This window comes from Sturnira hondurensis, unplaced genomic scaffold, assembly GCF_014824575.4.
Source record: "Sturnira hondurensis isolate 20B ecotype Veracruz unplaced genomic scaffold, ASM1482457v3 Scaffold0022566, whole genome shotgun sequence".
Taxonomy (NCBI): Eukaryota; Metazoa; Chordata; class Mammalia; order Chiroptera; family Phyllostomidae; genus Sturnira; species Sturnira hondurensis.
In genome coordinates, this window is record NW_028095197.1 from 7162936 (window position 1) to 7189585 (window position 26650).

Below are 26650 nucleotides of genomic sequence, written 5' to 3' on the forward strand. Positions count from 1 at the left end.
GGAAAAGAGGTAATATTTGCAGTACTTAATGTACAGGAGGGCACGTGACAGACGCGGGGGTTGTCATTCCCAATGCTCCTTTAAAACTAGGAATTCTCATGGGTCACAGCTTTGAAATATTTCACCCTTCTCTCTCCCCCGACCCCGCCCTGCTCAGACAAAACTTAAAGCTTATAGGTTTTAAGTTACTCGTTTTCTTGTTCCAAAATCTGACGGCCAATTAGCTATGGTCAGCAGGTGTCAATAACTAACAAGGTGGTTCAGAATTGCTTAATTAGGGCCAAAGGCAGAAAGCATGCAGTTCATCAAGCTGTGCTGACTAATCAGAGATAATATGCACCACGTTTTCCTTACTTCGTTCTTTTGAAAAATTGGCAGTGGCCCTGGAGCATAAATTGGCAGTGCCATTTTGTCAGTGTGTATGAGAAGTCTTTAACTGTGCCTACTCTTATGACCCAGTGATTCCGCTTCTAGGAATGCACCCTAAAGAAACAGGTATGTGGACAAAAACACGTGGAGTCGGGTGTGAGACACAACATAGTACCAACAGAACCCTGGAATCGACCTAAATGTCCACAGCTGGTGCAGTGGCTGGGAAAACTGGGGTACAGCCATTGAAAGAATAATATGAAAGGATAAAAATGATGTTAAAAAGCTATCAATATGGCAAAAGGTCCATAGTGTATTGCCAAGACAAAAAAGCAGACTACACATCTGTTTGCAAAATATGATCCCATTTATGTAGAATATGCAAAACTACAATGATACAGTAAACATGTAATGGTGGCTTTATCTGTGCGTGATGAGACTGGGGATAATTCATTCGGCAAATATTGATTAAGCACCCAACCAGTGCCAGGCACTGGATCGTTGAGGTTAAAGGGGTGAATGGACAGAAAGGGTGATTTTTAGAATTCCTTTATACTTTTCTGCCTTTCCCAAATGTTCTGCTTGAGCATGCATGTGTTACTTTGTAATCAGAAAAAAACACTATTAAAAACTAAAGTGTTACATAGACTTTGGGCCCCATTCCTACCACTCCAAAGTCCTAGGAATCTGGGCCTCATACCAAGAACCAAGGTACTGTCTGGGGTCCGAGGTCCCCTCTAGCTCTCTGACAGTTGAAGAATTCTGACAAAGAAGAAATGCTGGGCTTCTCAGGGAGAAACAACTTGAAGGGCTTGGTGGAGAAAAGAGTTTGGGTCAGATTGTACCTTGGACTCAGGCCTCAAGGAAACCGGTGATATAATAATCGGAAGACTGGTTACAATCTCAACAGAATGTGGAACAGTTTGCACTAAGACCTCAAGCGAGGAAGGGGACAGATAACTCCATGGTAATTGGTATCATCCTGAGTCCAGGTGATAACAGCACAGCAGCTGAGGTGCGGTGATGATGGGTGAGTTTGGGTGTGTTGCCAGCATATGAGTGTGCTTTATAGAGCCTACTGTGAGCTCAGATAGGGGACCATCCAACTGTGAAAGAAGAGGGAAAAGCTGAAACGACACACCAAGGATAATTGGAGACAACTAATTCCCTGGAACTAAACTCGCCCGCAGAGCAAGCCAGGCACACCCTACAGTCTACCTGGAACGTGCTCTTTACTCCCAACTCTACCTCCAAAGCCAAAGGAGGAAGGGGCCAGTGGGAGAGGGTCGGGAGACAGTTAACAGCGTCTCTGTCCTTTAATTACCCTCAGCCTCTGCTCTCAGCTCACTGAATGCTGGAGAAGCTTTGAACAATTATCAGTTATTCCACAAAAATTAAATGCCTCTCACACGCCACGTCCTGTGCTAGGCGTGGAAATGAAATGTGGCCTCTACTGTTGTGGATGCTTATAATCCAGCATGTCAGACTTGGTCATGAGTCACCATAGAATGAGATAAATGTTACAAGGGATGTATGGGCAGGAGTGACCCTACCCAACCTGGAAGTCAGGGAAGGCTTCTCAGAGGAAGTGACAATGTGAACTGATACCTGAAGGATGAGCAAAACCTGGTGAGGCAGGGTTGGCTGTGGGGAAGAGGTGAAAAATAGAGACAGCAAGACAAAGCTTGGAGATAAACACACACACAATACAGTGGCAGAAATGCAAGAAGTTCAGTAAGACTAGAGCATAGATTGCAAAGGAGAGAGTGATGAAAAAGGAAACTGGAGAGACAGAGGCCAAGCCATGGAGGAAATTTATATCAGTAAGACTATGTCACAAGTCATAGTAAATACAAAGTGGCTAAACAATTAGATATTTCATTGGCTTATGCAACTGAAAAGTCCAGATGCAGGAAGGCCCTCGGGTTAGTTTAATCTAGCAACTCAGTAATATCACCAGGGATGTGGAGATGTTCATCAGGCAGGCGGTTATGGATCTGACATGGAGGAGTCCAGCCTGGGGTTACTTGGCTGTCATGAACTTGCACAAACTATGTGAAAGGTTTTCTTAGGCTCCACCAAGAAAGAAATGCCAATCAGCCATAAAGTCAGGCAATAAAGAGCTTTATTGGGGTTTGTGTGCCCAGGCGAAGTCCCCCAGTCTGCAGAGTGAGGCTGGGGAAGTCGCACCCAAGCAGGGAATGTCATGGCGTTTTATTTTCGTTGGCTTCCCGTGGGAGCTTGGGATTGGTGCCCTTGGAACAAAGCAGCAATACAGTATTGGCGGTCTCTTCCTCGGACTCAGGTTACTGTGAGGATGTCTGTCTTGGCAAAGTCCAGCCGGAGCTTCCTCCTATCCCTGCCCACTATGGAAGTGGATAAAACTGCTAAGAGAATATGAAGATGGATATGCGCAGAAGGCATTGAGAATGGCCAGCACAAACGCACTTCTTCTCATCCTCTGCATCTACTTCATTTCTGAACTGGATAATGCCTGGCTGGAGTGGCTCAGTGGATTGAGCGCCAGCCTATGAACCAAAAGGTCACTGGTTCATTCCAGGTGGAGCACATGCCTAGGTTGTGGGCCAGGTCCCCAGTTGGGGGTGTGTGAGAGGCAGCCGATTGATGTTTTTCTCACACATGGCTGTTTCTCTACTGCTCTTTCTCTCCCCCTCCCCCTTTCTGTGAAAATAAATAAAAACAAAATCTTAAAAAAAATGGTCCCAGCCAGGTGGCACAGCTCCTCAGACCATCATCCTGATACACCAACACTGCAGGGCACATACAAGAATCAAGCAATGAACGATTGCATCAGTGGGTGGAACAACAAATTGATGTCTCTTTCTCTTGTCAATAAATAAAGATGTTTAAAAATAAATAAAACTAAAAATAATTTTAAATGGCTAAGGCGGCCCCCATAAAGACATGTCCATATCCTAACCCCTACAACCTGTGAATGCAAACTTATTTGGAAAAGAGTCCTTGAAGATGTGATTAAGCTAAAAATCTTGAAATAAGATCATTCTGGGTTATCCTGGTGAGCCCTAAATCCACTGACGTGTTTCTAAATGAGATAGCGTGATGCGGACTCTGGCCAGCGGTGTCTGTGGTGTTGTGGATGCAACGAACCAATTCACACGGACTGCAGGAATCCAGTGGAGAAAAGGGACAGCATGGCTGCTCTCTGAGTGACCCCTGCCTGGACAGGCTTTTATTGCTTTCTGGGAGCATTACATCAAGGAAGGTCCTCATTCATCATTGTCAGGCAGTGATGATCAAACAATAGATAACATTCAAAGAACTATAAGGGCTTCTTCTGAGTCAGAGTCAGTTAGCTAAAGGGCCATAAAATTTGGGGAAACAAACTCATTTCATGCTTGGACCCTTACCAGAAAATTGAGGACATTCTTAGCAAAGCAGGTTTAACAGGATTTTATGCATTCTTTTTGAGGCCTGATGGACCCGGGGGAACTGCCTGTTCCTACCCAGGGCTGCACTGCCCTCTGGCGTTGTTTCAGGTTTAAGTCAGGCAGAAAGTAAGGCAGCCAAGAGATTAGGAGGCTTCTTGCAGACAGGATGAGGACTCAGGCTGTCAAAGCTGAGGGGTGAGGGTCCATCACCCCCTTTTTCTATAGCCCCTTAAGTCCTTCCCTGAGGGTTCCTTTGTGACCATGCCTGTCGTAGGTCGTCCCTCCCTTGAGGAACCTTATCCATCCATCATTGGCTAATTAGTCATCTGGCTGGGGCTAAGCAGGGTGAAGTAAAAGGGGACAGAGGTGACACTCCTGCCAGGGAGATAAGCTTTGTCTCCTTAGTGGCTTATGGTCCCAAGGTCTTTTTACAAGGTCCTAGGTCTTTTTACAAAGTCTTTTTCAGCCTTGGCCATGGTGGGTTACAGCTTCTGAAACCAGGCAGGGTGGTCCCAACAACACCCAGTGGAGCCCTGGCTGTCGTGGCTCCGTGGGTTGACTGCCAACCTGCAAATCTAAAGGTTACTGGTCTGATTCCCAGTCAGGGCGGGTCCTTGGTTGGGAGCATGTGAGAGGCAACTGATGCATGTTTCTCTCACACAACGATGTTTCTCTCCCTTTCTTTCTCCCTCCCTTCCTAACCCTAACCCTCCCTTATAATAAAAGAGGGAGAGAGGGAGGGAGAGAAGGAGGGAGGGAGAGAGAGAGTCTCAGCGGAGAGACAGGGACAAGAGGAAAAGGCCATGTGAAGTTGGAAGCAGAGATTGGAGTTACACAGCCAGAAGCCAAGGAATTCCTGGAGCCAGCAGAAGCTAGAAGAGGCTCAAAAGCCTTCAGAAGGGGCAGGGCCCTGCCAACACCTTGATTTCAGATTCCTAGATTCCAGAACTGTGAGAAAAAAAATTCTGCTGTTCTAAGCTGCCCGGTCTGTGGTATTTGTCACAGAAGTCCTAGGAAACTAACACAGGTGGTGAGGTGGGCCAGAACTACAGGTCAGCCTCCAGGCCCCAGAAGAACTTTGATCTGTCTTTGCTTCCAATCCATGGCTGGGGAGTAGGAGGCTTTTTCTCCTCCTACCCATGAGTAAATACATCAAATAGCTGCCCACTTGGCAACCTTGGAAAAGAAAGAGACCCTAATGACCAAAGACTTGGCATTAAGGTCATGCCCCAGGTGGCAGTGCCCCTGTCAGTTCTGAGTACACTTTGTCCCCACCTGGAGAGGCTCAAGGAATAAAACTCTGGAAGCTCAAACCTGTTTTGGGGTTTGGCAGACTCCCAGCTGTGAAGGTGTGTCAGGGTCAGAGTCCACATTCCCCACCCAGACCAAAGGCAAGGCACGCACAGTGGCAGAGAGGTCAAGAAAGAGGCAGCACCGTGCTGAGCAGCAAGTGGAAAGTTAGGGAGCTGGAACAAAGAGAGCCCTGCACCTAGATGCCAGTCTGGACTCTGAAATGCTGAGAGGAAGCAGCAGAGAGGGCAGGGGATGGGTGGACATACAGAGGGGCACAGAGAAGTACACAAAGAGATCCTGACAGAGACTTAAAGAGGAAAAAGATGGAAACATTCAGAATATTTGGAAACAGGGAAAATGAGACAAAGCTGGGATTGGTGTTGGAGGAAGGTGTGCAGACATGAGGACCCCAGGCTCCAGTTAGCATGGTGCTTCTGCCTCCTGCACTTCTACCTCAACCCCTTCTACCTCAACTGGATTACTTGTTACCATGTTCCATCTTGTCCAGGTCCACCCAATTTAGATATTACCATGGACCTTCCATGTGTCAGGATCCAACCAATGTGCCGACAACACAGTGGGCCAAGTCAATGAGCTGGCTGCCCAGAGTACACACTGAGTCAGACTGCCACGGACAGATGGCTCTTAATTTGGCTCCAGAAATGGCAACCTAGATGGTTAGGCTAATGACCTTCTAAATGACTGTTTCAAGGACAGCTGTTGCTCAGCCATATAAGTTTTGGTATACAGTATGGTAGTCACTGACAAGGCAGGTATTTTAGGGTGCAGTAAAAATGTGGCGTCATGCTCCCGGAACAGTTGTGGTTCAACATGCACAGGTCATCAACAAAGAGCTCCCTGAGAGCAAGGAAGTTAGCTTAGTCAATTCGTTTTTTCTCAAGTCCAGGCAAGGTGATCTGCAGAGATAAAATGTTCAGTAATGGCTGTTGAATAAAAGAATGACTCAATCAGTCAAATCCTGGACCCTGCCTTTATGGAGCTCAAGGCCATTGGAACAAATAAAATGTCATAAATCATCCTAATATGCATTAGATGGTAGACAAGGTTACTGGTAAGGGCAAGCAAAGCACTGTGGTGGCTGACACGCCAGCAATCTCTTCCTATGGTGCAGAGTTAGTCGAGAAAGAATTCCTGGATGAAGTGGCCTTTGAGCTGAGTCTTGAATAATAGAAAGATTTAGACAGGGGAGGTAGTAAAACTATTTAACATGGCAGTGGGTACACGAAGCACTGATCCATCAGAGTGAAAGCTGGCTGAGGCATTCAAGTTGGGTTCTGGGGCCCCTGCCGTGCCTCTCCACCTCTTTGGATAAGAGATCAGGAGGAGGTAGGGAGAGTCCCCAGGGAGGAGCCGGGGGAGCAGGAGCACCCTGGAGTGAGGGGCTAGTTACCAACAGAACTAAAAATATTTCAATATACAAAGTCTATACAGAAAAAGTCCAACCATTGTTAATATAATGAGAAATGTTTGCACGACATCTATGTAACCTGGCAGCCAAGGAGAGTGGACTGGAATGTGCATGCGTGAACAATGCCAACTTCACTGTACTAGACAGTGGGGGTGGTACTGTGTGGCTACCACATTCAAAACGACTGAGTGAGTAGAGAGACCAATCTGCATCAAAATTTTGCATTAAGCTTGAACGTTCCTCCGCAGAAGCTATGTGGATGACTCAGAAGGCCACAGTTATGGGCAACTGGTGACTGGCAGCTTCATCACGACAACGTGCCCACTCATGCATCACATCTTGTTCAGAGTTTTTGGCAAAACATCAAATCACCCAGGTTACTCAGCCCTGCTACAGCCCAGATTTGGCGCCCTGTGACTTCTGTCTTTTCCCAAAACTAAAATCACCTTTGAAAGGGAAGAGACTTCAGAATGTTGATGAGATTTAAGAAAATATGCTGGGGAGCTGATGGCAATTGGGAGAATTATGTGAGGTCCCAAGGTGCCCACTTTGAAGGGGACTGAGGTGCCACTGTCCTATGTACAATGTTTCTTGTATTTTTTTCAATAAATGTCTTAATATTTCATAGTACATGGCTAGATACTTTCTGGATAGGCTTCATACATATTTAAATTTTTTTTATTGATTGATCTTTAGAGAGAGAGGGAGGGGGCAGGAAGAGAGAGAGAAAGAAAGATATACTGAACTCATAACAGTTATGAATTCAGTGGTTGATTCTTTTACGTGCCCTGACTGGGGATCAGACCTGCAGCCTTGGCGTATGGAAATGACACTCTAACCAACTGAGCTACCCAATCAGGGCGAAATATTTCCGTATATTTAATTAACACATACAACCATACAGATGTGTACCTACTGAATGTTACTTCTGGATACCAACCTCCTGAGATGGCCTTACTCTGTTCTGGTTTGTCAAAGCGATAGGGGCCTTACTTACTACAGCGTGTGGTGTTTTCCAGTCCAGTGCCGTACCCCGAGGGCCTAGAACCGTACCTGGAGGATTGAGGGAGGTTCAATAAATGTTCATTAAGTGACTAGGCAGAGACTGGGAACCCAAGCCTATACTTGGGGCCCCCTCACTCATCTCCTAGCACCCACTCTCCCCCTCCAATCCATGCTCCACACCAGCCCTCAAGATGAACTAATACAGGAATTGGATTCCGTCATTCTCCTGCTCAAAATACCTAATGCCTCCCCTTTGCCACAAGTACCATTTTCCCCATGTTTTTACCAAGCTGAACTGCTCCTTCTTCACAGCCCAGGTCAAATTGGCCTGCGTCTGTGTTACTCTCCGAGGCAGAGTTCATCTGTCTCTCCCAAATCTTACACAGTGTTTGCCCTTGCTCCCTAGACTGCGAGCTACTCAGGACAGCAGCCGTACTCTGGCCTGGTGCCTATGCACGGTGGAGGCCAAATAGGTATTCGTTGCCTATTAGAGTAAATAGCATTCCCAGCAGTGAGAACTAGATGAGCAAAGATGGTCAGAGGTTTGGGGGGAAGGGAAAGGTTTAATCTGGCTGGAGTATAAGGGGCAGTAGGAAGAGATAAGATGGGAAGGTCTCTTGGGCAAGATTTTGAAGGGACATGGAAGCCAGCTAGAGGGAGAAGATGGGCAGATGAAAGACGCTCTGGTGGGCAGTGGGGAGTCAGCGAAGGTTTCTGAACAGACATGTAATATGATGAAAAATTAATTTACTTTAAACCCATCAGAGCCCCTCACATACATATACTCAGTTTTCTATTCATACTCAAATTCACCTCCCACCTACCCCACCCACCTCTCTCTCCAAACTCCTGCAGCAGCTTGCCCTGCCCCTTTATCTGCTCCCTGACTAGGCACAGGGTGAAACACGCATGAGCTGGTCCCCTCTCAGCCAGAGGATATGGGGGCCTCCGCTCCCTGTCTTTCCCCTTCCCTGCTTGGGGCTGGGAAGCAGGCCAGGGTTAGTTGAGACTGGCTGGCAGGCAGCCGGCGGGTGCCAGGGAAAACCTGTGCAGTGCCAGGTGGTGCTTTGGGTTCCAGGCTGAGCCCATGACCCCGATAACCTTGTGCCTGCGCACAAACCTGCCCCCACGCCACCCTGGTATCAGAGAGGTGGCAAAGGGCCAGAGAGACCCGAGGGACTTTGGCTCCATCCTTCTCTACAAAAAAGCACTTTGTGAGTCAGCCTGTTCCCCTCCAGGATTGCTCCTCCCCCACCCAGCTCCTATTTCCAATGCACGTACAGCCCGTACACACCGTGTCTGGGACACTGTACAGTCAGCCACATGGCTCTCCTGTTCCCCAGCCCCTGGCTCCCTCCATTGACCTCAGCCCCTGCTTCAGGTTCCTGTGTGCAACTGCTGCTGTTACTGCTGTTCTTGGTATCTGCCCATCCCCAGAGCCTATCTCGGATGCAGGAGACTCCCTCCGTGGGAGGAGATTCATCTGCAGAAGATGATCCACTGGGCAAGGAGGACCTGCCCAGTGAGGAGGATCCCACTGGAGAGGAGGACCCACCTGGAATGAAGACTGAAACAGAGGAAGAGGACTCTCTGAAGATAGAGGATCTACCCACTGTTGAGGCTCCCAGCGACACTCATGTGCCCCAGAACAATGCCGAAAGGAACAAAAAAGGTAAGTGGTCATCAGACCCCCAAATCTAGGCTCCAGGAGGCTTGTGTCTCCTTTCACTAAATCCCCAGCCCAGGCAGGGATTATTCAGGGAGGGAAAGGAGACTGTACTCTGACAGCCTCCCACAGGGGATTTAGTGGTTTCCCACCCATAGGGGCTCTCACGCTACTAGATCCTTCCCCTCCTTCAGAGCTAGAAGGGATTGGATGGGGCCACAAAAATGGGGCACAGATGGAGTGAGGTGAGCCAGAAGAGGTGGGAAAGAAAGAGGAAGGTTGGAGAGGAGAAAGAGATTAGGAATGTGGAGGAAAAACATGGGTAGAAGTAAGAGTATGAAGGAAGAGAAGAGGAAAGATGGGGCTACTGCAGGGGGAGCAGGAGGGGCTCACCTGCTCAGCTGAAGAGGAGTTCACCAGTTTCTTCAGTTTCCAGGTGAAGAAACAGACCCAGGAAGGAGGAAATAGCCAGTAGGGGGCCCTGGTGTCTTGACTTCCAAACCAGGAACTCTGGGGAATGAGTTTGGAAACCCGAAAGGAAAGAGGGATGGGTGGAGAGGAGGGGCAGGTAAGGGAGAAAGGAAAGATGCTTTACCGGTGGGGGTGGGGCCCGGGAGCTGAGGCCACCACCCCTTTTACTGACACAGTGGTTGAGCGGTCAGTAAACCACTGACTCCGTAGTCAGTGGGGTCTCTGTGTGGCCCACCACGCTGTGGTGGTGTGTTTGGTTGCATTCTGTTGTGCGGTACACCTCTCCAGCGTTAGGCTCTTCTGCAATCTGCGATGCCCCCTGAGGCATCAGAGTTTGTGAAGCCCTGACAGTGAGGGGAGCTCCCACCTCGTCCTAACCACTAGGGAGGGCCTGCGCTCAAAGACCAGCTCCTAATTCTTCTCATTTGTGCAGGGGATGACCACAGTCGTTGGCGCTATGGAGGTGAGACAACCATCCAATCTGGGCACCCAGCTCTGCTCGTCTGTCCCCAACCATCCCCGAACCCTAGGCATCCCCCCACCCCATCCACGTCTGCCAGTCCCCAACATGGCCAGCTACCCATCTCTGTGCACTTCCCTGGTTTTATTTCCCGCTCAGCGCCCTCAGACTCCACCTCTTCACCTTTTCTATCCTGCATCCCTTAAAGTTCCGGATCTTACCACCTTCCTATCCATGCTGTCACACCACAGGCGGTCCGCCCTGGCCCCAGGTGAGCCCAGCCTGCTCAGACCGCTTCCAGTCCCCGGTAGACATCCGTCCGGAGCTCACGGTATTTTGCCCGGCCCTGGGACCCCTAGAACTCCTTGGCTTTGAGCTCCCGCCACTTCCAAACCTGCTCCTCCGCAACAACGGCCACACGGGTGAGGCGGTCTCAGGGCGGAGCATCAGGGAAGGGGCGGAGGCTCTCCGGAGATCCAAAAGGGCCTTTGGGAAGCGGGACTGTCCCGGCAGGGTTTGGGGATTAGTTTGGCTCACAGGGGCGGGGCGGGGTCCGCCTCCCTGGCTCACGCCACTCCCCACCCCCTCCCGCCCCGCCACCGGCAGTGGTGCTGTCTCTGCCTCCCGGGATGGTGATGGCGCTGGGTCCTGGGCGGGAGTACCGGGCCCTGCAGCTGCATCTGCACTGGGGGTCTGCGGATCGCCCAGGCTCCGAACACACGGTTGGCGGCCACCGTTTCCCTGCCGAGGTGAGCGCGCAGCTGTCCGCAGAGGGACGAAGGGGGCTCGGGGAGGAGATCTTTCTCATTCCTATCCGCCTGTTCTCTCCAGATCCATGTGGTTCACCTCAGCACTGCATTTGCCAAAGTGAATGAGGCCTTCGGGCGCCCAGGAGGCCTGGCCGTCTTGGCTGCCTTTCTGCAGGTATGGCCCTGGACATCCCCCACTCCCCCTACCCCCATGCTCAGTGGATATTGTCCCCAGAGGCCTGTCCCAGCACACTCACCCTGGCACCTGCTTATCCCCATTCAATCATTAGTTAATTCATTCAACCCCCACTGTGAGGGAGGAACTGGGCCTCAAAGAGGATTCAGAAACTGTGGCTCCTTGTCTCTAATGAGCCCACAGCCTGTGAAGGAGGCTGATAGGACAGACGCATACAAAGGGTGAGGAAAAGAGGTGGGCAGGGAGCTCTTCTCAGAGGAGGTGAAACTTGAAGACTTCACCAGTGGGAGAGAAAAGGAGATGTTCCACGCAGATAAATGATATGTGCAAAGACACAGAATATGGCCCACTCAGGGAATGATGGGTGTGATAAAGGGGGTATGAGGAAGAGGAATTTCTCTCATGTTTCTATAACAACATCATCCCCTTTGTGAATGTAATAAATGTAGTAAGGTCTAGAGAGTCCTCTTTGGACCTGCAATGATCAAGGCTACACAGGCTGATTAAAGGAAGCCAGTCAATGGAGGATTGAGGGACACCTGCTGGGCTCGCTCTCACCCTGACTCCATAACACAGCCTCAAAGCACAAAGTACAGAGAAGCGCCTCGGAAACAACATGTCCTTGCTCCCAAAGGCAAACACATGGATTATTAAGGTGGATGCAGAGGTAACATGAATACAATGGTCATTACGGCTTTCTGGAGTGGGGCCCAGGCCCTGGGGGCCTTGTATTCTAGCGGCTTGCCTTGTGCCTCCACCAATTTGCCTTGAAAACAAGCCATCAGCTTGTTAGGTTAGTTTACAGGGTAAGAGTAAATGGACTTTGCATAATAATACATACAGTTGTGTGTTCCCCCAGCATTCTCAGAGTTGAGAAATGAGGGAGGTCTGTGGGAACCCCACCTCACCTTCAGGCCTCTACACATAGCCCTAGATACACATATTACCTGTCGTTTCCTAGGAAGGCCCAGAGGAAAACAGCGCTTACGAGCAGTTACTGTCACATTTGGAAGAAATTGCAGAGGAAGGTATGAAGGCGCGGTCCCTCCCACCCAGGGAGACGGTTGATGTGCAACTCAGGCAGCTCTGATCTTGATAATAACTAGGAAGCTGAACAGAGGCAAACAGGCGAAGGCAAACTTCTGCCCACAGGTTGTGTGGTTTAAAACCAAAAACCAAACAAAAAATAAAATAAGACAAAACCCAAGTAAGACCAAAAGAAATAGTGTTTGGAACTTAAGGGTTGAGTCTGGAGAGCTAAAGTTTTTCTGAGAACTGTCTATTTTTCATAAGCATCAGATGTTTTAAATGTGTAAGTATTTATTTTCCAAATCTTTTCCAAGTGACTCAGTCACTCTGGGTCATTTTATTTTCTTATTTTTATTTAATATGTCTTATTGATTATGCTATTACAGTTGTCCCATTTCCCCCCTTCACTCCCTTCTACGCTGCACACCCTCTCCCACCCACATTCCACCCCTTTAGCTCATGTCCATATGTCATACATAGAAGTTCTTTAGCTTCTACATTTCCCATACTATTCTTAACAGCTCCCTGTACATTTCGTACCTACCATTTATGTTTCTTATTCCCTGTACCTTTTCCCCTCTCTCTTCTCCTCCCACTCCCCTGTTGCTAACCCTCCTTGTGATCTCCATTTCCGTGGTTCTGTTCCTGTTCTAGTTGTTTGCTTAGTTTGTTTTAGTTTTTGTTTTAGGTGTGGTTGTTAATAATTGGTTGTTAATAATTGTGAGTTTGCTGTCATTTTACTATACATGTTTTTTATCTTCTTTTTCTTACATAAGTCCCTTTAATATTTCATATAATAAGGGCTTGGTGATGATGAACTCCTTGAACTTGACCTTATCCAAAAAGCACTTTATCTGCCCTTCCATTCTAAATGAAAGCTTTGCTGGATAGAGCAATCTTGGATGTAGGTCCTTGCCTTTCATGACTTGGAATACTTCTTTCCAGCCCCTTCTTCCCTGTAAGGTCTCTTTTAAGAAATCAGCTGACAGTCTGATGGGCACTCCTTTGTAGGTAACTGTCTCCTTATCCCTTGCTGCTTCTAGGATTCTCTCCTTCATTTTAATCTTGGCTAATGTAATTATGATGTGCCTTGGTGTGTTCCTACTTGGGTGCGACTTCTTTGGGACTCTCTGAGCTTCCTGGACTTCCTAGAAGTCTATTTCCTTTACCAGATTGGGGAAATTCTCCTTTATTATTTGTTCAAATAACTTTTCCACTTGCTCTTCCTCTTCCCCTTCTGGTACCCTTATAATTTGGATGTGGAACCTTTAAAGATGTCCTGGAGGTTCCTAAGCCTCTCCTCATTTTTTTAATTCTTTTCTGATTGGTTGTTTCTTTCTTCCTTCTGGTCCACTCCATTGATTTGAGTCCCAATTTCCTTCCCATCACTATTGGTTCTCTGTACATTTTCCTTTATTTCACTTAGCTCAGCCTTCATTTTTTCATCTAATTTGCAAACAAATTCAACCAGTTTTGTGAACATCCTGATCACCAGGGCTTTGAACTGTGTATCTGATAGGTTGGCTATCTCTTTGTCGCTTAGTTGTATTTTTTCTAGAGCTTTGATCTGTTCTTTCATTTGGGCCATTTTTTTGTCTTGACGCACCTGTTTCATAGTGAGGGGTGGAGCCTTAGGAGCTCACCAGGGCAGGGCAACCCACCTTGCTGAGTTGTGATGCTATAAGTGGGGCAGGGGTCCAGGAGGGAGCAATGGCGCTTGCTCCGCTGTCTGCTGGATTTCAGTAACTTCCCTGCTTCCCCCAAGCAAACTGGGCTCTTCTGGTGCTGGTTCCCGGGTGGGTGGGCTTGTGTACATTCTAGGACCCTGTGGGTCATTTCAGCAAACTCTTCTGTGAGGCTGGGAGTCTTTCCCTGCTCTTCGATCCCCACAGGTGTTTTCAATCAATGTTTTAAGGCTTTATTTCCCCTCGCTGGAGCCCTGGGTTGCGTGGTCTGTCTTGTTCCCCAGTTTCGCCTGGTTTATCTGCACTTGAATGTGGGACCACCTGGTCCACCAGCCTCCTTGTGGGCTGCGCCCCTCCACAATCCAGGTCCTCAATGGGTCCGCCCACTGCTACCTTAAATGCCTGGTGTCTGCCAGCCACTGCTTTTTTTGCTGTGACCCCTTTCACTGGCTGCCTGACTCTGCCCCTCTTACTCGTCTGGATGAATGTGTCTACTTTAACTCCTTGGTTGTCAGACTTCTGTACAATTTAATTTTCTGTCAGTACTGGTTTCTTTTTTGTTTCTAAATGTTTGTTGTCCTTATTTTGGTTGTGTGAGGAGGCACAGTGTGTCTGTCTACGCCTCCATCTTGGCCAGAAGTCTCCACTCTGGGTCATTTTAAATCTCACCCTACTGGACCTTTTGTTTGTTATTTATTTATTTATTTTTAGAGAGAGAAAGGAGAGAGAAAGAGAGGGAGGGAAACATCAATGTGTGGTTGCCTCTCTCATGCACCTCCTCCTGGCGACCTGGCCTGCAACCCAGGCGTGTACCCTGACCAGGAATCAGACTGGTGGCCCTTTGGTTCGCAGGCCCATGCTCAATCCACTGAGCCACACCAGCCAGGGCTCAGCTCATTTTCTTTTTTTATTTACTCTGAACTTATATCTGTGATCCAGCATGTTATCATAGTGTGCAAACTAGGAGTGAAGACTCAGAGGGAGGAGCTAAGGACCAATTCTCTCTCTCTCTGTGAGGCTCCAAAGCCTTTTACTTTTTTCTGCGTTGCCTTGTGGTAAGTCGTGGGAAGTGATACATTTAGTGAAGAAATGGTCTCAGGGAAGTGAGTCCTCTAGGCTTCTGGGATGTGCAACTGTGTCCCTGCACCCCAGAGCTTGAGAGGAGAGTCTAGCATGGATCCTTTCTGCAGACTCAGAGACTTGGGTCCCAGGACTGGATGTATCCGCACTGCTGCCCTCCGACCTCAGCCGCTACTTCCGATACGAAGGGTCTCTGACCATACCCCCTTGTGCCCAAGGGGTCATCTGGACTGTGTTCAACCAGACAGTGAAGCTGAGTGCTAAGCAGGTGGGGCTGGAACGTGGGAGGAGTGGGGGGGAGCATAGAACGAGGTGAGAAAGAGGAAGCATAAAGAAAGGGCTGGGGGCCGGGGAAGAGAGGGACAGGGAAGGTGGTGACCTGAGGCAGGGGCTGTGAAAAGACCTGTGATCCTTTTGTTTCCTGGTCACGAGCCCTCCTTCCATTGTCTAATGACCTCCCTAGCTCCACACCCTCTCTGGCTCCCTGTGGGGACCTGAAGACTCTCGGCTGGAGCTCAACTTCCGAGCCACGCAGCCCTTGAATGGGCGAATGATTGAGGCCTCCTTCCCTACGGAAGTGCAGCAAACTGTTGAGCCAGGTACAGCTTTGTCTGGTATCCTATATCCCCATGTCCCCCAGCCACAAGTCCCTCATCTTCCCACGTGTCCTCATTTTAGTGTCACTGGTGGTCATAGCCCTGGCTCTAATGTCTCCTTTTTCTCTGCAGCCCACCTGAATTCCTGCCTCGCTGCTGGTGAGTCTGTCCCTCCCCTGGCTCCTGATGGTGGGGACAACGCTAGGCACAGCTCAGTCCCAGGGGCTAGGCGGGACCACGTCTACTGCTTCTCCTTTTCTGCAGAGCAGGCCTCCAGCCCCGTGAGGGTAGTGTCCAATCAAGGTGGGGCGTTGCCTTATTGTTCCCAGGGTGAGAGTCGGTCAGAATGAATTTCCAGAAATCTCCTGGCATCCTCCTTCCCAAACAACTTATTTTACCTCATTTTTCAGGAGGAAAAAAGGCGGCTGTCTTACCCCTTCTTGGGTGCCTGTCTCCATCCCTTTGCTGGTGTCTCCTGGATGTGCTAGAGCACCCAGGGCTGTGGGGAGACAGACATACAGAGTAGGAGCCCTACTGCCCCCTCTTCACTCTCTGAGGCAGCCTCTCCTCACCCTACAGGTGACATCCTGGCCCCGGTTTTTGGCATTCTCTTTGCTGTTACCAGTATTGCCTTCATTGTGCAAATGAGAAAGCAGCAAAGGTATGTATTATACCAACCCCTCCCTCAGGCACAGCCCCCACTTCCTGTGTAAAGTCCAGAGGAACTTCATGCCAATCACATGCAAATGGGCTCACCCTGGGCGTCTGATTAGGCTTCCTTGTCATGCAGACATCCAAGGGGGACCAAAGGGCCTGTTAGCTACCACCCAGCAGAGACCGCTGAGACTGGTGCCTAGAAGCCTGGAACTTGGAGGATGTGCAGTGAGGAGCCAGCCAGAGGAATTGGGGGGGGGGGCGGTTGGAGACTTTGTTCTAGCCTGCTTATTACACCACACCCTTTTAAATCACCAAATATTTTTAAAAATAAATGTTTCTGATAAAATATATGGAAGGTACCTTTGTTCCCCAAGTCAGAGTGGTGTATTTATTATTTCCTACTGATGCTGTAAGAACTTATTGTGAACTTAATAGTAATGCAAATTTATTCTCTTAGATTTCTGGAGGTCAGAAGTCCAAAATGAATCATATGGGCTAAAGTCAAGGTGTCATCAGGGGCTGGCTCCTTCTGGACACCGAGGGGAGAATGTTTCCTTGCCTTTTCAGCTTCTAGAAGCCAAGCGTCCCTTGGCTTGCGGCCCCTGCCTTGCATCACTCCAACCTCGTGCAACTGCATTTGATATGTCCCCTCTGATAAAGACCACTGTGGTTACACTGGCCGATCCAGATAACCTAGGGTAATCTCCCCGTCTCAAAACCCTTGGCCTAATCACAAGGTCCCTTTCCCATGTAACGTAACATTTCACAGGGTTAGGGTGTGGAGTCTTTGGTGGGGAGAGCGCATTCTGCTATCAGCAAGGGGGCAGAAATGACTGAGATTGTTGAAAAGGCCTAGTGTGTGTGTGTAGACCAGTGTATGTGTCTGGGAGTAGGGCAGGCTCAGTCTCTAAGCTTGAAATCACATTGAGGCTTTTGGGCTTTCACCCTGTTCAAGTAAAATTTCTGTAACTCTTCAGCATTGCCTTCAGGTGGTGGTGTCTGGCTCAGCCACACACTGGAATGGTGCTGACAGCAGCTACTTTGCCCTTTGGAGAGTTAGGGGCCAGGATGCACCCCCAGCCCCTCTGCTTCACACAGCCTGTTCACAAACCCTCCTAAAGGAGCACAGCACCCCACCCCTCGGCTACCATCAAAAAGGAAGTCTTGTCACAGAGCATGGAACCAGGCCCTGCTCACTCGGCGGTCTTTCCAACTCCATTGCTCCCATTAGGCATCCTCTCAGCCTTTTCCACTTTGGAAAACTGCCACCACGATTGCCAACACCAAAGAAAGGCTTAAAGGGCGCTGTGATGCCAGTAACATCAGTTTTATTGGGCAGCGACTACAGCAGCCTTGATGGAGGCAGGGCCAACCCTCACAAGTTGTTAAGTTCCAGCAGGGTCTGGTCGAGGGTCTGGTGAATCTCCACGTTCTCCTCCTTGGCACTGGCCAAGGTCTCTGTGAGAGGAAGCAGCACGTGAGGAGGGGGTGGGGAGACATGAGGGGAGATACGTGGTGGGGCATGGACAGGGGATGCAACAGATGGCCACGGAGTGGGCTGGAGGCACTCAAAGACAAGCATTCACAGATCTGAGGTCCCCTTGGCAAGGGCAAAAATGGATGGACTGAGCAGGACAGGCATGGACACCTCACTCGAGGCTTTGGGGTCACAGAGGTGGGATGGGAAAGCCTGAATTGTAAACTAATTTACCCTCCTTCTTTAGAAGGTTTAAGAGTTAGAAACAGGGAAAGACAAAGACTGAGCTAGGAAAGGGAAGGGCAGACAGACAGACCTGAGGCAGAAAACAGACCTGCAGTGAAGACCCCACGATGCTGGCATCCAGTGTTTCTCCAGACTTCCTCTCAGACCTTTCACAACCTTCTTACCCGTCCCCTGCACCTCACCATCCCACTTCCCTTCCGGTCATCTCTTAAGATCCTGGAACCCCAGCTCAGTGTGCTCCAAGGTCAGTGCCAGGCCTAGGTCTGCAGAGGCGCCAGAGGGCCCCTGGTGACTGAAAGGGCCATATCTTGTCCACATGCAGCAGTGACAGAGTGACAGACTGGGAGTGCCCATGCAGAGGGGATTTTTGTGTGGGCTGCAGAGTTCTGTGGGTGTCACAAGATTGGGGATGTCTGTAAGAGCCAAGGTCTCAGCAGTGCTACTGTGGGGGCAAAGGAAGTGCTCTCTGGAGGGCAGGAAACAGCGTGGAGACCAAGTTGAGTTTATTAAGCAGCAGAGAGAGGTAGAGGCTGGTGGGCAGAGTGGGGGAGGGAGCGGATCGATGGAGGAAGAAGCACGTGCCAGGGCGGGCAGCACGTGTGATTGGCGCTCTCCTAGGCTACGCCCAGCCTGGCTGCAGCCTGGCTGTATAACGCGGGCAGTTTTTGCTCCTCCTGCCTGACCCCTCCTCAGAGACAGAACGGAAAGGAGAGGACAGAAGGGCCAAGGGGGCCACATTGGTGAGCAGCTTAGAGAGAGGTGATGTCATTGAGTGCGTTGTCCAGTTCCTCGCTGATGGCCTTGTACTTCATCTTCTGCGCGTAGACTTCGTCTGGAGGGGGTCCAGGGATGGGTGGGAGTGTGGGGAGAGGGAACAGAAGGAAAGAGGAAAGGATGGAGGCGGATAATGGAAAGAAGAGAACAAGAATCAGGGAGAGGCGGACAAAGATGAGTGAGAGCAGGCTAGACAGATCATTGTCAGGCTCCCTCCTCCCCTCTCTGTACCCTAAGATCCTGCCTCCTCTAGGGACCTGGGGGCACAGTGCTTTGGATAAGCAGGCGTGCTTGCTTCAGGGGAAAGGTGCTCAAGCCAGAAAGGTCTAAAATCCTATAAAGTTGGAGATAAAATTGAGGCTTGCCTGAGAAGGCTGGAAGCAAGAGAAATTGGAACTATGAAAGTGAAGGGTTATTGTACAGTGGAAAGGAAAGAGAGTTTTAGGGACAATGTTGATGATGGTTGAGAAACAGTCATAGACTAGCAAACACCTGGATGACTGTTTTCACCAAATCTAGCTTAAAACAGTACTTTTCATTAATGTTGTTTGCAAACCTAGGCATTAAACCAAACAGCTCTCTGTGTAGTGAAGAAGTCTCCATGATGCAGCTCTGCTGTGCTGCACTTGGAGACAGCACTAAGTCAGTGCTACCTGAAGTGTGCTGTGACGATCGGCAACATTAGCTTTACCAGAGAGCTTATTAGATGTGCAAATTCTCCAGCCCAAAGTCAGCAATCATTTCAGAGCAGGGCCCAGGAATCTGCATTTTTAAACCTCTTGGGGATTCTCAAGCACGCTCAAGTTTGAGAAGCACTGGAGTTGTAGCCGGTTACAAGCACTGAAATGGTAGGCATCGACCACCAGTTTGTGAAGTCCTAGGGGGTCCAAACCCAATTTCTTGGCAGCATGTATAATGGGACGTGAAGACAAGGGACAAACCAATAGTCATGGGGGGTGCAGTTTGGGGGTACCAGGGAGATCCCTTTTACCTTCCAGGTCATCAATGGTTTTCTCCAACTTTGCCACAGACCTTTCGGCAAACTCTGCTCGGGTCTCAGCCTGGGAGTAAAAGCAAGGTGTGGAAATGACAGGAAGTGAGGCCCTCAGATACGCTTTCACTGAAGTCAGCCCTCTCTTGTATCCCTATCTAATTCCCAGCCACAGACAGTCTCTGGTCGGGACTGGGGCCTTGCGGGGAAGGTGGGGACTGGAAGGACCCTCACCTCCTTTAGCTTCTCCTCCAGCAGTTTGATCTCCTCTTCATATTTATCTTCTTTGGTGGAATACTTTCAGGGACACATACAAGGCATTAGTCGATTGCCTCTACAAATCCTTCATTTCTCCTGAGCCCCACAGGCCACACGTGATCTTGTCTCCATGGAGCACCCAGCCCCTCCCTGCCTGGGCCTGTCGCCTCCCTCCCCTGCATGGCCCATCCTCACTGCCCTTCTGTCCCCCTCTACCTTGTCTGCTTGGGCTTCCAGGGATTTCAAGTTGTTGGTAACAATTTTCAGCTCCTCCTCTAGGTCCCCACATTTACTGCAGGGGGTGTGTGGCAGGACGGGGTGTGAAGGCACAGTGTGGGGAGACAGTGGAGATGATGGTACAGTGGGGGAGGGGTGGAGGAGAGAAGAGAAGAGCAAAGTTGTGAGAGTGACAGCAGGCAGAGTTTGGAAGCCCCAGGCCCCTCTCAACCCCCACAGATGAGAGTGAGCAGCCTGAGAAGGAGGGGAAGGTGAGAGGGGAGAAGGCGCCACTGCCCGGAGAGGTCCAGAGAGGTCACTACCTCCTCCTCTGAGGCCATCAGGGACTTGAGGGCCTGGTCCATGGTTCGAAGTTCCTCCTCCAGCTGCCTGGCTCGGCTGGGGGCAGCGGGTAGGGGTCAGAGGACAGGACCTGTCCCTATGGCCCCAAGTCTGAGAAACTGCCTCCCCACTGTGCAGAGTGCCCCACAGCCACGGCTCCAGCTAAGTTTCACTTGCTCCCTCAAGGGTATCCTTACCTCTCAGCCACCTCAGCCCTCTCTTCTGAGCGCTCCAGTTCTCCTTCCAGGATCACCAGCTTCCTGGCCACCTGGAGTGAGGGGGGACAGAGAAGGAGTAGATCCATGGTGAAAGATGGGGTGTTGGGGGCTGGGGAGTGAGAAGAAAGTGGAGCAGGGCTGTCACCTCCTCATATTTGCGATCTGAATCCTCAGCGATGTGCTTGGCCTCCTTCAGCTGCATCTCCTGCAGCTCCATCTTTTCCTCATCCTTCATGGCTCGGTTTTCAATGACCTTCATTCCTCTGAGAGGTAGGAAGAGGAGTGGGGGTGGGGTCAGGGCCAGCAGAGACAGCCTCCCCTGCCTCCCTGGCTCCACCCCTGAAGGCCCCCTGCACACCTCTCACTCTCATCGGCTGCCTTCTCAGCCTCTTCCAGCTTCTGCAGGGCTGTAGCCAGACGCTCCTGCGCCCGGTCCAGCTCTTCCTCTACCAGCTGAATGCGGCGGTTCAGGGAGGCCACATCTGCCTCAGCCTGTGGGTCAAAGGTTAGAGATCAGAAAGGCTTCATCTCCCTTGGATGAGGATCAGCGAGGCTCCAGAGGATGGTAAGATTCTTATTAGAAAGACCCTAGGCTTCCTGTCTTGCAGATTTAAACCTACTTTTTACCCCCTAATCAATCATCTATCTTGTGCCCAGACTATGCTCCAGCCCCAAACAGCATTCATGCCTCGACAACCTCCACTTCCCTGCTACATGGCCAATTCAGGCACTGGACATAGTTAGGCTCCCAACAGTTATCTACATGCAAGTCCCTCTGTCCAGTCAGCAAATACTTGAAGTGCTCAGACCAAGTCAGAGGCAGCTCTGACTCCATAGCAGAGCTGGGCCCAGGGGTTGGGGAAAAACCAGGCCAACCAGAGCCACAATGCTGCTAAAAGTAGCCAATCATATAATCCAGCTCAAGTGATGTCACCAGTTGCCAGGCAGACTCCCAGCTGCGGGTTCTGGAGGCAAGCCAGACCTGCATGGGACATCCATGCTATAGTAAGGGGTTCCCTGCCGAGGCGGAGAGGTAACTGGGGGTGGTACAGAGCAGAGTGAGTGACGGATACTCAGACACTGATCCTAAAATAGAGAAGCAAAACCATGGAGGTTTTGGAAAAGCGCCATAAAAACGGATGATACCTCGAGAAAAAGGGCAGACCAAGGAAGGGCGGGCCCCAACCAAGGAAAATGAGAGAAGCAGGACAGTTCCGGCTCTGAGTCAGACTGCTGTCTTTGAGCCACCGTCAGCCGTCAGCCACTCAACACTCGTGTGACCTTGGGCAACTTCTTCAGTCTCTCTAAGCCTCAGTTTCCTCCTTTTTAAAGCTGAGTGGACAGTAGCAGTGCCTTCTTCATAGTCTGTTCTGAGACAGTGCAGTACTTCTAATACTTGATTAATCACCATCTAGGAGGGTTATATAATAGGTTCTCTAGCTCCCTTTTTTAAACTCTTCACCCAAGGACATGTTCGTTGATTTTAGAGAGAGGAAGGGAGAGACAAAGACAGAGAAACATCAATCGGTTGCCTCCCACATGTACCCTGACCGGGGATCAAATCTGCAACCTTTGGTGCACAGGACGACACTCCACCCAGCTAACTGAGCAACCCAGCCAAGGCTCTAGCTCCTTGCTAGATCCACTGAACTGAGATCTCCGGGGCAGAAATTTAGAAAAAAATGTTTAAGCTCTCACATGATTCTGATGATTTGGGGAAATAAAATAATGCAAAAAGCACTGAGCACGTTGCCTGGAGAGTCCACACCCATAACATTAGGTTATCCCTGCTGTTCCTCAGAGACAAAGACAGAGAGGCCCTGAGATTTAAGACTAGAAAGGAGACAGTGTAGGGGGAGGAGTGAGCGAGAGGAAAGAGATGGGTGGCAGCACCGAGGGCAGAAAGGGTAGAAAGCACATCCTGGGTGGTACTATACGGCGAAGGAAACAGTACCATATATAGAAAGTAGTAGCTTGTCCTCCAGGTGCTGAAGGCCACCTACGGTGACAAGAGCCCATCATAGGCACAGGGCCAGATGACTCAGTGTGGAAGGACTCTGGGAACAGCACTGGGGGTTGGGAACAATGACATGGGGGCATTGGAGGTATCTACTCTAGAGACATGAGACTCAGTATAACTCTAGGTAAAGTTTTGGGATCCTCATGACAGGACTGACATTTACCACTTTCTGCTTTTCAAGCTCTTCCCAGTTATGGATACAGCTCTCTAACCCGAGACAGGCAATACTGTCCCCACGGGACAAATGGGAAGCAGGAGAGAAAGGAGAAATGGGGGAAGGAACTATGTAAATGCTGCATTCAAAGGTCACAAAATAAGTTTGGGCAGTTTCCTTTCTACTTCTGGCACTGCTGTCCTGCTTCCCCAGCTCTGTCCCCTGTCCACACTCCTTCCCTTCAGCCCCCACCCATTAACTCCTTGGGTTTCCAGTCTTGCCTCCAGCTGCACTGGGCCTTGGTTATTTATAGAGTGTCAGATGCCCAGAGTTGTCTTTGCTAGCAGCTGCAGGTCAGTTCCCTCCCAAGTGCCAGGGCTGGTAGAGAACCAAAACCAAAAGTTAGAGGTCAGAGAAATCGGCCCAGGGTGGGAAAGAGGGGAGGGAACTGGGGAACATGGATAATGGGACACAAACAGGAATGCCGTTTCTGATTTCACGGTCGGACCACGCTCATGCTACCCCCCCCCCCCATCCCCTCAACACAACACTAGGCTCATCTTAAACTTAAAACAATCCTAGGTTCAAGGCCAATGGAGAAACTGAGGCAGAGAATGGTACAAGTAACAATGTCCAAAGTCATATGACCATTCCCTTACCTCAAGGTAGGGGCTGGGAATGACAGGAGGTAGAGAAGTCTGGTTAGGGGGTGTGGGCTGGGCAGAGAAATCTCAGTAAGCAGAACCTGCCAAAGTGGCTACCCTGGCATTTGTGGCCCTGTCCCTTTGCCCTGTGGCCTGGCATAGTCTCGAGACTGACAGCTTAATGAGGGTAAATGAGGGGCTGTTAGAACCTGAGCTGCGGCCCCAGTGCACAGCAGGGCCACTGGAGCCAGAGGTCAAAGCCAGGGAATTTCTAATGCCCCCCCAGGAGTGTAACTCAAGTCAGGGCCCATGTTTAGATTCCTCTCTCCTCTTGCCTAACAACACCTACACCCACACCCCACACCCTTCGAATGTAGCTCTAGTCTCCTCTCCATTTTCAGCTGGAGGATTAATTGAGGTAGATGGTAAATCCCACTACCCACCCCCATGATGACTCACTGTTGGATCACTGTACATTCAAAGAGCTGGAGCCAAATGGAATTACAAATCCGTGTCCTCTGGGGAAAGTGGTAGGTGGTTTTGATTTACCCACTAATTCGGATTGTTTGTGCAAGCTTGTGCTGGCCCCGGGCTCTAGGGGGGAAAACATTTCTGTCTTGGTGTTGGGATATCTAGCTCCCCTTCTCCCCACGTCCAGGACCCGTCCCAGTGCGCTAACTCTCCCACCATCCCCCAGATGCATACTCACGTCGGTGGCCTTCTTCTCGGCCAGCTCCAGTTTCTCCTGGGCGTCCTTCACTGCTTCTGAATATTTTTCCACCTCATCTTCTGTCCCTTTCAGCTTCTTCTGGAGGCCCTGCTGCTCCTCCTCCAGCTGGGAGAGAGAAGCCTCCGTTAGCCAGGCCCAGGCTCAGGGAGGAGGCAAGGGTGTATGTGAAGGGGTGCTAAGATATTTAGAGGATGTCAGGGTGGAAGTGGGAGAGCAGAGGAGCCACAGTGCAGCCAGGGGTGTTGGAGGGATCTGGTGAGGGCAGAGAGTTTCCACCCCAAGATGCAGGGCCCATCAATGTTCTGCAAGGGCAGGAGTGGAAATTGGAGGACTGTGGCTCCCCAGCCTATGGGGGTGCTAGGAACTGTGGTCCTGGCTAGGTCTCTGGGGGTACTGTGAAGGTCCAATCCCCATCCTGGACGGGAGAGAACCTTGGAGAGCAGGCCCTAGGATGGGGGACACAGAGCAGGGTCTACTCCACTCGTTGGGGGTGAGGTGGGGCAAGGGCTACACTAGGCCCTGGGCCCCCACCTGCTTGCAGCGGTCCTCAGCTTGCTTCTTGTCGGCCTCGGCCTGCTCAGCGCGGTCGATGGCATTCTCCTTGTCCAGCTTTAGCATCTGCATCTTCTTCTTGATGGCGTCCATGGCTGCGGTGGGGGATGGGCCGGCTGGCGGCGGTGCGGACCGGGAGAAATGGGCTTGGCTGTACGGATTGGGCGCACGGGTGGCGAGTGTGGAGGACCAAGCGGGACTGGGATGTTCCAGCCGCGCGAGCGCCTAAAAGGCGGGGAGGGACCGGGCGGAGCCGGGGGCCGGGACCCTCCCCCAGGGCGGCCAAAACCTTGTAGGGGCAGAAGCACTGTCTGGTCGGGGGGAGCGGTCGCCCCCTGCGCCCACCCCTCGGGACCGCCTCCTCGAGGCCCCGCCCCTCCTTTACCTCCCCTCCCCCCAGCCGTCGGAAGGGAAAGTAGCCAGGACTGTCTGCTAAAAAATCCTAACACAGTGGAGGGGAGGGGAGGGGAGGGGACCCTCGGGCTGGGGGCTCCGCGTTGCCTCTGAGTGACAGCTTGGTCCAGTGGCAGCTGCGGCTGGGGCCCCTGGGGCTATTTCGGGGCGTGAGCTCACGGCAGCTGCCCCGGCGCAGGGACCGGAGTGCTCCCTCACCCCCCTTAGCTGCAGCAGCCGCTGCCCTTAATTTAGAAGTTTCCTGTAAATCCCCCCAGATTAAATGTCTCTCGGGAGGAGGGGATCCTCCGCGGTTCCAGTGCCTCAGTTTACCCTGAGTGCCACACTCTGGATTTGCGTTATCGATGTGGCAGTGATAACGGAAAGCCTCACCAGGGACTTGGGGAAACTGAGGCAGGAGGGGAGCCCAGAGGCAGCCCCGGTCGCAGTGCAGAGCACGGTCCGGGTTGCGCCCCCGAGGTTGGGCTTGACCTCTCCTCCCCCCCTCGCTTCCCCTTCCAGCCCCAGCCCCTGGAGCCAGGGCCCCTCCTCTACAGTCGCCCGGCGGCCGGGAACCCAACTCCGCGCTCCTCCTGCCCCGCCCCCACGTGCCCCGCATATTTTCCACGCGGCTACGGCTGGGCGGTACACGCGCGCAGGTCGCCCTCAACCCCACCCGGGCCGCGTCCCCGTCCTCCCCTCGCCGCCCGCACCGAGCTCTCAGAGTCGACCGCCTCTGCAGTCGCCCCCGGTTTCCCCTCTCCCTCGTTGCCCCGCGCGCCCTCCCTTCTCCTTTTCCCTCTGCGGACTCTCCTCTCTTCCCTTGTGGGCCAACTTTAAGCTGAAATGTCTTTTCTGCCCTTTTTTGGGATGTTTCTCCATGGGGAGGCGGAGCTGGGCTGGGCCGGGTCGGGGAAGGCAGGGGACGAGGGGAAGAATTACTGAGCCCTGCGGGTCCGGAGCAGAGGGAGAGATGCCCCCTCCAAACCAGAGCGCGAGAAACAGTCCCCAGAACCGGGTCTAGGGTCGCAAGGTCTGAAGCGTGGGCGTGGGGCTGCTCTTGTTCTTCCTCGAGGTGGGGCGGGGGAGAGGAAGTGGGGAGCCGCCTCGGAGGAGGTAAGGGAGACCAGGCGGAGGGAGCGCTTTGCCCGGCTTCCCAGGGGCAGAGGGTGGGAGGCCTGGCTTTCGCTGGGTGGGGGTGGGGACCGTGGAAGCCGTGGGCTCCGGCCCCGCCCGGGGGTGGCGAGGGACGCGTAATGTATTTAGATCTGCTTAGCCACCAGCTGCTACATGGGACATATACCTGACTTCATACTGTTAACTGCAGTCCATCTCCCTGGTTTCCCAAAACTCATGAGAGACACCTCCATCCACCGGTAGCCAGTGCTTGACCCCCGGACATGGTCAAGCGCTCCCAGTTCCTCACTTTCCACATCCACTTAATTCCGTAGGTCGTAGGTAGATCACACTTCCTACAAATGTGGTTCCTCTCCAGAGCCTCTAGGGTTGCCTTAGGCAGTTCGTTTTATTACCTTCTGGC

The 26650-nt window shown here is 51.2% G+C and overlaps 2 protein-coding genes across 6 annotated transcripts; one reads left to right on the forward strand and one right to left on the reverse strand.

The window, feature by feature from the left end:
• The first annotated feature begins 8601 nt into the window (after window positions 1-8601).
• Window positions 8602-16400, forward strand: CA9 (carbonic anhydrase 9). Of its 2 annotated transcripts, none has more exons than XM_037036014.1 (11): window positions 8602-9178; window positions 10077-10106; window positions 10355-10525; window positions 10710-10852; window positions 10935-11027; window positions 12010-12076; window positions 14953-15110; window positions 15306-15456; window positions 15571-15597; window positions 16018-16099; window positions 16229-16390. In XM_037036014.1, exons 1-11 carry the CDS (start codon window positions 8830-8832, stop codon window positions 16293-16295), a joined length of 1338 nt encoding a protein of 445 aa, XP_036891909.1. In that variant the 5' UTR covers window positions 8602-8829; the 3' UTR covers window positions 16296-16390. The 2 variants fall into 2 exon arrangements, with proteins under 2 accessions (XP_036891909.1, XP_036891910.1); XM_037036015.1 differs by having other exon boundaries at window positions 8604-9178; window positions 15306-15441; window positions 16229-16400.
• Window positions 16401-17406: 1006 nt separating this feature from the next.
• TPM2 (tropomyosin 2) lies at window positions 17407-25008 on the reverse strand. Of its 4 annotated transcripts, none has more exons than XM_037035893.1 (9): window positions 24697-25008; window positions 24145-24270; window positions 20976-21109; window positions 20763-20880; window positions 20597-20667; window positions 20058-20133; window positions 19818-19880; window positions 19584-19653; window positions 17407-17553 (listed from the first exon to the last, which is right to left on the reverse strand). In XM_037035893.1, exons 1-9 carry the CDS (start codon window positions 24808-24810, stop codon window positions 17471-17473), a joined length of 855 nt encoding a protein of 284 aa, XP_036891788.1. In that variant the 5' UTR covers window positions 24811-25008; the 3' UTR covers window positions 17407-17470. The 4 variants fall into 4 exon arrangements, with proteins under 4 accessions (XP_036891788.1, XP_036891785.1, XP_036891789.1 ...); XM_037035890.1 differs by lacking the exon at window positions 20058-20133 and adding an exon at window positions 20381-20456 and having other exon boundaries at window positions 24697-25006; XM_037035894.1 differs by lacking the exon at window positions 17407-17553 and adding an exon at window positions 18300-18650.
• Window positions 25009-26650: the final 1642 nt, after the last annotated feature.

Excerpts from the sequence above, each read along its gene's own strand:
- CA9 (XM_037036014.1), top strand. The coding sequence starts at position 8,830 with ATGGCTCTCCTGTTCCCCAGCCCCTGGCTCCCTCCATTGACCTCAGCC. Across the intron at positions 10,853-10,934 it reads GCCACCGTTTCCCTGCCGAG|ATCCATGTGGTTCACCTCAG; the intron begins GTGAGCGCGCAG and ends TGTTCTCTCCAG. Across the intron at positions 15,598-16,017 it reads GAATTCCTGCCTCGCTGCTG|GTGACATCCTGGCCCCGGTT; the intron begins GTGAGTCTGTCC and ends CTCACCCTACAG.
- TPM2 (XM_037035893.1), bottom strand. The coding sequence starts at position 24,810 with ATGGACGCCATCAAGAAGAAGATGCAGATGCTAAAGCTGGACAAGGAG. Across the intron at positions 20,881-20,975 it reads GCAGCCGATGAGAGTGAGAG|AGGAATGAAGGTCATTGAAA; the intron begins GTGTGCAGGGGG and ends CCTACCTCTCAG. Across the intron at positions 19,654-19,817 it reads TGGAGGAGAAGCTAAAGGAG|GCTGAGACCCGAGCAGAGTT; the intron begins GTGAGGGTCCTT and ends TTTTACTCCCAG.